Source organism: Phaseolus vulgaris, chromosome 4, assembly GCF_000499845.2.
Source record: "Phaseolus vulgaris cultivar G19833 chromosome 4, P. vulgaris v2.0, whole genome shotgun sequence".
In the NCBI taxonomy this organism is placed as follows: Eukaryota; Viridiplantae; Streptophyta; class Magnoliopsida; order Fabales; family Fabaceae; genus Phaseolus; species Phaseolus vulgaris.
Window position 1 is genome coordinate 17449867 of NC_023756.2, and position 11376 is coordinate 17461242.

Genomic DNA, 11376 nt, shown 5'->3' on the forward strand with positions numbered 1-11376 from the left:
CTACACCTCCTTCACCGACGCTAGGCTCCTCATTGCCATGATCGCCGCACATTTCTCGGGATTTGCCTCAATCCCTCGCTCTGTTAAGAGGAAACCTAGAAACTTCCCCGCTTCCACACCAAAGATGCATTTCTCTGGGTTGAGCTTCAACCCGTACTTGGCGATCGTTGTGAAAAGTTCCTCCAGATCAGCGACATGCTCCTCCTTCCCTCGCGAGGTGACCACCATGTCATCGACGTACGCCTGTACGTTCCTTCCCAGCATCGACGAGAGTACTCTATCCATCAGCCTCTGATAGGTGGCTCCCGCATTCTTCAAACCGAACGGCATTACCTTATAACAGTAGCAAGACCGCTCGGTCACGAACGCAGTCTTGCACTCGTCCGACGGGTGCATCCTGATCTGGTTGTAACCCGAAAAAGCGTCCAAGAAACTCATCAACTGGCATCCTGACGCACTATCTACCAGGGCGTCAATGCTAGGCAGGGGATAGGAGTCCTTGGGGCATGCTTTGTTGAGGTCGGTGAAATCCACGCACATCCTACATTTGCCGTTCGACTTCTTCACCAGCACCACATTGGCCAGCCACTCAGGGTACTGGATTTCCCTTATATGCCCCGCGACCAAGAGTTTGTGGGTTTCCTCATGGATCACCTGCCTCTTCTCCTCATTGTACTTCCTCCTCCTTTGGCGCACCGGTCGGACCTGGGGATCCATTGCGAGGCGATGGCAGAGAAAGTCCGGGTCAATGCCCGGCATGTCCGAGGCCGTCCACGCAAATGCGCCCATATTCTTCTCAATTACCCCGGCGATCTGTCGTCGTGTGTCCTCGTCCAGCTGTCCTCCCAGCTTGAACCCTCTTCCCCCGATCGCCGCCTCCAGCCACCCCTCAGTCGGGTGGGGTCTTCTCTCTCTGGCGATGACCGCCCTCGCTATCCCAGACTCGCGAGGCGCGATCCCTCTCGCCCCCTCAGTTTCACCCTGGGCACTTCCCGTACCCCCAAGCATCGCCTCTTCCATTTCCACGTCGTCGTGCGTGCCTCTTACCAACGTCGCGACCTCCGCTCTTCCCTCGTCGACCTTGGTGGTGGCGTTGTGGTAACATGGCACACGCTTCTCCGCTGCTTGAGACTGTTTTCATAGCAACGGCGAGCTTCCTTTTGGTCCGATTTAATGGTAACCACTACCCCCTCCATCGAAGGCATCTTTACCTTCATGTGCCTTGTCGATGGTACGGCTCCCAACCTATTGAGAGTCGATCTTCCCAACAGTATGTTGTAAGCGGACAGAGCATTGACCACCAAGTACTTAATTTTCTCAGTGCGGGCTGTGGCACCATCCGTGAATATGGTCCTCAGCTCCACATAGCCCCGCACCTCTACCTGGTCCCCTGCGAAACCATACAAACACCCCGGGTATGGCTTCAGATGATCAGGGGACAGCTGCAGTTTGCTAAATGTCGGCCAGAACATCACGTCTGCCGGGCTTCCCTGGTCCACAAGGACCCTGTGCACCTTCCTCCCTACTGTGACAAGGTAGATAACTATCAGGTCGTTGTCGTGAGGCACAACGTCCCGGAGATCAGCTTTGGTGAAGACAATGTCGACGTCGGGGGAGTGATCCTCCTCCGCCGAGTCGACTGCCAACACCGATCGCGCGTACTTCTTTCTCTGAGAGGTTGTACATCCTCCCCCAGAGAATCCTCCCGCGATCGTGTGCACCTCCCCGTGCACTGGTACCTCGTGCTGAGGATCCCCTGCTAGGGCCCCCGATGCCTGATCGCCTTGCGGCTCTCGCAAGTAATCACTCAGGAAACCGTTTTTTACCAACTCCGCGAGTTGGTGTCCCAACGCCAAGCACGCGTGAAGTGGGTGGCCATAGGCCTTATGGAACTCACACCATACGTCTTTCTTTCGCCCAGCACCCTGTCGGTCTTCTCTAGTGCTCGCAGCCTTGCTGCTATGGCTGGAATGGCGATCAGTTCCGCCAGCTCCACCACAAAATCAAACCTGGGGGGTGCGTTACCCTCCCTCGTGCGCCCCCATTCTGATCCCTTCGAGGCTCGTAAGGGCGAGGTTTTCCCTGAGCCCTCTTTCCCTCTTTGGCCTCGTGCACCCTCATCGGTTGCTGAGTCCTGCTTGGTCCTGCGCGCAACTTGTTAGGGATCGCGCTTTCCCTTTTCTCAGAAACCGCTGTTTCTGCGGTGATGTGCGCCACGGCACGACGCCTAATCTCCGCGAACGTGCCGGGGCGGTGCCTGATCAAAGACTCACTAAAGGGGCCTGCAAGAACCCCTTTCTTGAACGCGTGCACCAGCATATCTTCATCCTTGCTGGGCAGCCTCACCACCTGCGCCCCAAAACGGCTAAGGTAATCCCGAAGGGACTCGCCTTGGTTCTGGCGCACATCGAAGAGATCGTACGACACCACTGGGGGTGCCCTGTTCACGATATACTGCTCCCTGAACAGTTTTGAGAATTGTTGAAACGACGTGAAGTGGCCGTCTGGCAGGCTTACGAACCATTCCAGCGCAATCCCGCTCAGGGTACTCATGAAGAGCTTGCAGTATACGGCATCCGAGCCTCCAGAAAGCATCATCTGGGTGTGGAAAGTCGTCAGGTGCGCTTCTGGATCCTCTACCCCTGTGAACGAGGCCTTCACCCCCAGTTAGCCTGGTGGTACAACTGCGCCCATTATTTCAGATGAGAATGGCATGGGGAAGGTCCTGGGAGGGGATGGTGGTGGCGCCACTCTTTCCTCCGCCACCCTCTCTTTTTGCGCCTGTAAAGTTTGGCACAGCTCTTCGTTAACCGGTTCAAATCTTCTTTCCTGCCCTGCGAGCCAAGTCCGCATGCATCCTTTCTTGCACCATTCTTGACGCCGCCACATCGTCTTGCAGCGCGCGCATTATCTCCAAGACTTGCGCATCGTTACAGCTCCTTCTTCGACGGATGGCGCGGGTGTAGTTTGCCTTGTCTTCCTCATTCTTGCAGCAAAGAATCTTAAGAACACACGAAATCTGACAGCACAGCACAGTGGATGGGATCACAATTTCACGCGAGCCCCACGGTGGGCGCCAAATGATCTTGTCGGTGACTTGTCTGTTGAAGGCCCCGCTACGTCTAACTCTGCCTTTCGTAAGTCAGTGAACAAGACCACCAAAGAGTCGTTTATTCTGAGTCTCTGTGAGAACCGTGTACTCTGCGAATGCTCTCTCTTCTCTCTGTTCGAAAATTAGATCTTTGTCCGTCTCCAAAACGTACCCCTGTAACAACGTGGAATGCCTTTATATAACCTTCTGCGCTCCCACGTTATCCATGCACGAAGTAACTTAGCGTGTTTCTTTCGTTGGATGTCTCGTGCAACCTTGGCGTAGGTACCAGGTGCGACTGGGCAAGCGCGCATACCAGGTACCGAGAGGGGTTCGATCACTGACCGACTGGCTTCCTTGGACCATTCTCATGCATGGTACCGTAGAGCGCATAACCTCTCCGATCTCTGATCTCCTCCTGACCACCGATCCCCGCCTGATCACCCTCTCCAAGACACACCAGCTTCCTTGGCCCACCTGTCTCACTAAGAACGGCCCACGTGGCCATCAGTGGCTGACGTCATCCCAAACCGATGACCGACCGGATCACTTGCCCTCAACACCTTCCAACGCCATCAACTCCACCAACACAACTCTCTCCTGATCAACCTCCAAACTCACCCCCTCCCATTGCGGCCATGCTCCTTGCGCTGGTCGAAACTGCTACTTCATCAGCCCCCCTTGACAAAGGGAAAAGGGTAGTGGAGGTGACTTCCGACGACGATAAAGACTCCGCTGAGGGGCAAGTCTTCAAGCGACAAAGGACAACTCAGCATGCCCCTCAAACAGTCACCTCTGCCACTTCCTCCTCACATGGCGCCGAATCCTTGAGGGAGGACCCTCCAAGTGCCACTTCCCCCCTCAACCGATGGCCCTGGAGGGTGGGATTGAAGCTGAGCCCACAACAGTTCCACCACCTGCCCCAGAACTCCCCCTCCCAATGCAAGACTCGCTGAGGGGTTTCCTGGGTAAGATGTCTCCGCGCGACCAGGCTGAAGGGCCCAGAAGGAAAGCACTTACTATTACATGGGCGCCTTCATGTCTTGTGCCCACACCTGGCATGCGCAGGCCAAGGCCAAAGGCGTCGAAGCCTCTACCTTCCAAACGTTGGAGAAAGAGGTTGCCTCTCTGAAAGAGGAGAAGGAGAGGTTGGCCACTCACTGGGGGCGTCAAGAGGATGCTTACAAGACTTCTCTGAGGGTGGCGCAGAAGGCGAAGGAGGATGCTAATAAGCGGCTGCATGAGGTATCATAAGCCAACGCTGAACTCCTTAATCAGGTGGTGCCCCTCCGCGTATGAGTCGCGGATCTTGAAGCAGAGGCGGAGACCTCAAAGGCGTAGCAAAAGAAACTCGAGGACCAGTGTGTGGATCGGGAGCAGACACTGGGGAAAGCTGAGGTCGCGCTCGAGGACAAGACTAGTGAATGCTCCCGGCTAGCCGTCGAGAACGCCACCCTCCAAGCCAAAGTCCAAGAGTTGATGGCTGCTTTGGCCTCCAAAGAACAAGAGATGACCACTCAGGCTGCAAACTTCAAAGTTGCTGAGGAAAAGTTGAACGAGGAGGCTGCCACTGGGTTCGTCGATGGGTTCGCAGAGGCTCTTGTCCAAGCAGCCTGTGCTAACCCCGGCATCGACGTCTCTGGGTGCAGCTCTTTGAATGAAGTGGTTGACGGTAAAATTGTGCCTTTGGAGGCCTCTGAAGACTAGTTTTTCCTTTGTAACACTCTGTGAATCTACACAAAATTGCTTTTTTGTATTTGACATGAACATCTTCTGCTACCCGTTATTTTGGAATATAACTCATATTTGGCTTCATCTGTTGTGAATTCTTTTCCCTGCGCGCTAATGGTCTAACTAACACAAGCAAAAGAAGTTTGTACTTAATCCTTTACCACACTCCCAAGTGGTAAAAGATCAAATACAAATGAAACATAAGAGGGGATGAGGAGAAAAAAAAAACAAAAATAGAAAAAGAGAAAATCCTTAGGAATAAAAAGGCGTGGAAGAAGAGTGTTCATTCCCACAAGGTTATTCAACAAGACAAAACATTTGAAAATACCTTTGAAAATATACTTCTTATTAAACAACCTAGTCTTATCTTTTGTAAAGGAACACTTATATGCACTGCCACAAACCTTGAAACTATGATTCTACCTCCTTAAGTTAAAAAATTTTTAAGTGAATTTGATGATATATTCTCTAAAGAAGGATCTGTGGGACTTCCTCCTTTTAGAGGTATAGAACATCAAATTGACTTGATTTCGGGTGCAAGCCTACCAAATAGGCCAGCATATCGAACTAACCCCGAGGAAACAATGGAGATAGAGTCTCAAGTTCAAGATTTGTTGGAGAAGAGTTGGGTTCAAAAGTGCCTAAGCCCTTGTGCTGTACCTGTCTTGTTGGTGCCCAAAAAGGATGGAAAATGGAGAATGTGTTGTGATTGTAGAGCAATCAACAACATCACCATCAAGTATAGGCATCTAATCCTTAGGCTTGATGACATGCTTGATGAACTACATGGGTCAATCATATTCTCCAAAATTGATCTTAAAAGTGGATATCACCAAATTAGAATCAAAGAAGGTGATGAGTGGAAAACCGCTTTTAAAACCAATTTTGGATTATGTGAATGGTTGGTGATGCCTTTTAGACTCACTAATGCACCTAGTACATTCATGAGGCTAATGAATCATGCTCTGAGAGATTGTATAGGTAAATATGTAGTAGTATATTTTGATGATATCTTAGTGTATAGTAAAAACCTAGAAGACCACCTAAGCCACCTTAGGGAAGTTTTTCTAGGTTTTGTAGTAAACAAAAAGGGGGTACATGTTGATCCCGAAAAAATCAAAGCAATCCAAAAGTGGCCAACTCCACAAAATGTAAGTGATGTTAGAAGTTTTCATGGTTTAGCTAGCTTTTATAGACGCTTTGTGCCAAATTTTTCAAGTCTAGCTTCACCTCTTAATGAGCTTGTAAAGAAAGATACTACATTTTGTTGGAATGAAAAGCATGAACAAGCCTTTCAAAGGCTAAAAGTTCAACTTACCAATGCACCCATTCTAGCTCTATCAAACTTTGCTAAAACTTGAGTTAGAATGTGATGCATCGGGGGTTGGCATAGCTGCGGTGTTGTTACAAGGAGGGCATCCAATTGCTTATTTTAGTGAAAAACTTCATGGAGTCACCCTTAACTACCCCACCTGATCCTGCCTGTTGACCAGAACGTTGGAACTTGCCTCGTCAAACTTGGATCGACGTGTGCACCGCTTCAACCTCCGTCCTTCGTCGCGATCCACCTCAAGAACCTGCAAAAGAACAGAGCGGCGCCGCTGCGGCCGATCGCACTCCAACGCCCAAGTCAATGACTGAACCACCAAATACTTCAAGAGCAAAACTCTAGAACTCTCAAGGAACCGTGCAATGTTCTCTCTCACAGTATGCTCAAGAACTCGCAAGCGTAAAGAATACAATCTAAACGTGCGTACCTTGAAAGTTCGTTGGGAATCCCTTAAATACCTGGTCACTTTCTCTCTCCTCGCAGTTACAGACCTGGACACGTGGCTCGCATCCAGCTGTACACGTGCCATCATCTGGAGCCTCCTTGACTTGGGCGCTGCTTCTGACTCTCCTTAGGCTAAGTTACTTATGCATGGTGCTGCCCAGTGCATAGCTAACTTGGAGCGCGATCTCTACTGGGATTGGCGAGTTAGGGTGCCTTCGTACACCTTCCCTGTGGTCTCGCCGGCCGCCTTCATAATCTGTGCCACCTTCATCTTCGACGATGTGCTTGTTCCGGCGATCTCTAATCACTTGGTCGCCTGAGTTTACATCTGGCGACTTCATCTTTAACCCGGTGACCGCCGGTTCTGGTATGCTGGAGATCGGAGCACGCCAACTTAATAACTGGCGACTACACGAACCCCCCGACCTCCTTCCCTTCTGCCAACCTGGCATCTCATCAACACGCCTATACTGTAGCTTGGTGCCACGTCATCATCTCCGACTATCAGGGCGGTACACAAGCCCCCCAGTCTTAAGCGAAGACTTGTCCAGCGAAAAGACTAAAGGAGTCACGTCAATACCGATCTGCGTGGCACTGGCGCAGAATTCCAAGCGGTTGTACTTTCTGCTTCTCTGACGCTCCACCAAACATTCCTCCCATCGTTCGACACGTGGCTTCATCAACGGTTACCTTCAGTTAACGTTTGCGCTTCCCAAACCCATTTCGAAAAACCCTTAAACTCATTTCGTTCCACTGTTCCATCACTTTCTTCGTATTCTCAAACGCTCCAACTCTCTTCTGCAAAAAAGCTCTCAGCGTTCTTCAACCTCCTGAATCACCAACATCCTTCATCACCTTTCCGATCATAAAAAGGTACTTCCTTTCCTTCTTCTGCTGGTTTTTCCTGCATTTTAACTGATTCGCATCATCCTTTAACTGTCTAGTGCATACGTTGTGGGTTGTTTTTTCCATTTCTCCTTTCTCGTAACTTAGGGCTCCGTCAACGTCACAACGAACCTACGTTCGTTCGTTTTTCGCCCTTCTTTCATGATCGAGTCAGCCTCTGCGAACCCTGATCATTTTTCCTTTTCTTTTTCCTCTGCAGCTTCCGCAATGACTCGCTCAAAGATCACCCCAAATCCTCCTCCTTCATCACGAAACCCTCTTCTCCAGCACACAACCCACCGCGAGCATGCGGTGCTTCATCTTCTCAGGTTGAGAGGCCTGCACCCTCCCGCCCCAACTTGGCTCAGGCCACTCTCGTCGCCGGAGGAGCCTCTGTTCCCTCCCCAGACTTCAAAAAACTGTACCCATGGGCCACCTCGACTTTGTTGAGGGAAACATCTTCTGTAAACTCTGCTGGGGCAGTTCTGCGACTGACGAAAGGAGATGAGCCTCACCAATCATTCCATAAGGAGCACGACGAGAAGATGACGGTGCTACCTTGCCCTCCCGACATGCCGGTGTGTGTTGACGATAAGGGGAACACCGGCGGGTTGTTCTGCCTCATATACACCACCCTGTTCAAGAAGGTGAAACTTAGGTTTCCCTTCACTCGCTTTGAAAAGGAGCTTCTCACCGAGCTCGACATCGCCGCCGCCCAGCTCCATCCCAACAGCTGGGCGTTCGTACGGGCTTTCCAAATAATGTGCGACCACTTGGGGCTGCCAGCGTCAGTGGACGTATTCTTATTTCTTTTTGAAGCCAAGCACCCAGGAGATCGCCTGTGGGTAAGCTTGAACGGGATTGCTGGGAGGTCGATCCTCTCTATCTTCCAGCAATCCTACAAAGACTGGAAGGGCAAGTTTGTCCAGGTGCGCCCCAACGACAAGGACGCTTCCTTGCTCGACGGTTTCCCCTTGTATTGGGTAAACAAGGGGAACAAAGAGTCCAAAAGCAGCTTCAGGAGGCCAAGGAGTCCTGATAGCATGGGTGCCTTGGACAGGGACCTCTGCTTCTTCTAGAAGAGTGTGGCAGACGCCAACATCACCTTCCTCACCACCACACTCATCTGCTTCGAGTTCTTCGAGGACCAACTCGAAATTCGCATAGGTTAGAACGTCTAAGTCTTTGTTCTAACATTACCTCTGTTAACTGTTTCTGGGCGTCTTGTGCGTTGTGCACAAGACTTTGGTTTTATTTTTCTGCACTATTTATCTGCTTTGCTGCATACTGCCTTATGCATTTATTTTCTTTCTGAGCTAAACCATGCATTTTTGCTCTATGCAGATAATATGTTGGGTCGGGGCAAGCTCGCTGAACTGAGGGCGCTCGCCCGAACCCACGGGTTGGCATCGGGTTCCCAAACCGTGCCAAACTCTGTGGTGGAGATCGCCGCTGCTCAAGGCAGATCGCCACCCAGGGGCCCAACTTCCTCTGAGGCCCAACCCGCCAACCAACGCAAAAAGCTTGTCCTCAGGAAACCCAAGAGGAAAGCCCCCCAAGTAGTCCATGAGGAGGAAGAGGAAGACGACGAGGTAACTGAAGATGGCCTCGTCACGAAGAGGAAGAGGGTGGCACCTTCTTCACCATCTGCTCCACCCCCTCTTCCAACATCAACACCACCATCTACACCTGCTTCGCCTCCAACATTGCCACCCCCACCAGCTCCTGCCTCACCTGTCCAAGCAATCCCATTGGCGTCTGCGCCACCTGCGGTTGAGGCCCCTGAGCCAAACTTCATGGATCTAGTACTTGCACATTCCTTCCCAGCATCGGTGCAAGTACTCGATCCATCAACCTCTGGTACGTGGCCCCGCGTTCTTCAGCCCGAACGGCATCACCTTGTAGCAGTAGCACGATCTCTCGGTCATGAAGGCAGTTTTCTCTTCATCCATGGGATGCATCTTGATCTGATTATACCCCGAGAAGGCATCCAGGAAGCTCAACAACTTACACCCTGCAGCACTGTCCACCAGGGCGTCTATGCTTGGTAAAGGATATGAATCCTTTGGGCAGGCCTTATTCAGATCAGTGAAGTCGACGCACATGCGCCATTTCCCATTACTCTTCTTCACCAGCACGACATTTGCCAGCCATTCAGGGTACTGAACTTCCCTGATGTGGCCTGCAGCGAGGAGTTTCTGTGTTTCGTCCCTGATCGCCTGCCTCCTCTCCTCGTTGAACTTTCTTCTTCTTTGTCGCACTGGTCTCACCAAGTTGTCCATCGCCAGATGATGGCACAAGAAGTCGGGATTGATCCCGGGCATGTCCGAAGCGGACCATGCAAAGGCATCCAGATGCCGTTCTATCACCTTAGCAATCTGGTCCTGGAGCTCGACCTCCAGAGATCTTCCCAGCTTGAAGATTTTTCCCCCGATCTCTCTCTCGAGCCACTGCTCGACGGGTTTTGGCCTGGTCTCTCTGGCGATCACCGCCCTGGCGATTCCCAGTTCCCTCGCTTCCTCAGGGCGATTCCTTGCCTCTTCCTCCTCCAGACCAGCGTTCCCCTCCCCCAGCTCAGTATCCACCATCTCCACGTCTCTTCCGGCGGTCTCTTCTATTACCGTCGATCTGGGCTTCACACCGGGAGGCGGGGTGGTTGTTACGTAACTCACCGACCTCTTATTTTTCAGGCTATTCTCATAGCACTTTTTCGCTTCTTTCTGATCGGATTTGATGGTGATCACCACCCCCTCCATAGATGGCAACTTCACCTTCATGTGCCGAGTCGACAGTATAGCGCCTATCCTGTTGAGTGTGGGTCTTCCCAACAGGATGTTGTATGCTGAAGGGGCGTTTACAACAAGGTATTTGATTTTCTCCGTTCTCGAACCCGCCTCATCTGTAAACGTAGTCCTCAATTCTATGTACCCCTTGACCTCCACCTCGTCGCCAGCGAAACCATACAAACACCCTCCATAGGGCCTCAGCTGGTCAAGGGGTAGCTCCAGCTGCGTGAAAGTCGGCCAGAACATCACGTCTGCCGAGCTTCCTTGGTCCACCAGCACCCTGTGGACCTTTCTTCCTGTCGTGATCAAAGAGATGACTATGGGATCGTTGTTGTACCGCCCCGGTGGTCGGGTGTGATGACGAGGCATCCTGCTACAGTATAGGCGTGTTGACAAGACGCCAGGTTGGCAGAAGGGAAGGAAGTCGGGGGGCCCGTGTAGTCGCCAGTTGTTATATTGGCGTGTTCCGATCTCCAGCTTACCAGAAGCGGCGATCGCCAGGTTGAAGATGAAGTCGCCAGATGTAGATTCAGGCGGCCTAGTCGTTGGAGATCGCCAGAGCGAGCACATCGCCGAAGATGAAGGAGAAGCAGATTGTGAAGGCGGCCGGCGAGACCACAGGGAAGGAGTATGAAGGCCCCTAACTCGCCAGTTCCAGTAGAGATCGCACTCCCAAGTTAGCTATGCACTGGGCAGTACCATGCATAAGTAACTTAGCCAAAATGAGAGTAGAAGCAGCGCCAAGTCAGGGAGCCTCCAGATGATGGCACGTGTACAGTTGGATGCGAGCCGCGTGTCCAAGTCTGTAACTGCCAGGAGAGAGAAAGCTACCAGGTATATAAGAGTTCTTAACAAACTTTCTGAGGTACGCACGTTCAGTTTATACACTTTACGCTTGCGAGTGATAGAGCTGACTGTGAGAGAGGATTTGCACGGTTCTTGTTCTTAGTATTTGGTGATACCGTCACTGACTTGAGCGTCGGAGTGCGATCGGCCGCAGCGGCGCCGTACTGTTTCTTTCTGATCAGACTTGATCGTGATCACCACCCCCTCCATGGACGGCAGTTTTACCTTCATGTGCCGCGTCGACGGAATGGCGCCTATCCTGT

General features: G+C 51.7%; 1 protein-coding gene across 1 annotated transcript; it reads right to left on the reverse strand.

Moving 5' to 3' along the window:
• Positions 1–1043: 1043 nt before the first annotated feature.
• LOC137838394 (uncharacterized) lies at positions 1044–2598 on the reverse strand. The gene is made up of 2 exons (XM_068647639.1): positions 2026–2598; positions 1044–1883 (listed from the first exon to the last, which is right to left on the reverse strand). Exons 1-2 carry the CDS (start codon positions 2596–2598, stop codon positions 1044–1046), a joined length of 1413 nt encoding a protein of 470 aa, XP_068503740.1.
• Between the last annotated feature and the right edge of the window lie 8778 nt (positions 2599–11376).

Coding starts and splice junctions, on each gene's coding strand:
- LOC137838394 (XM_068647639.1), bottom strand. CDS start 2,598: ATGATGCTTTCTGGAGGCTCGGATGCCGTATACTGCAAGCTCTTCATG. Junction 1,884..2,025: donor ATGGGGGCGCACGAGGGAGG/GTAACGCACCCC, acceptor GAGTTCCATAAG/GCCTATGGCCACCCACTTCA.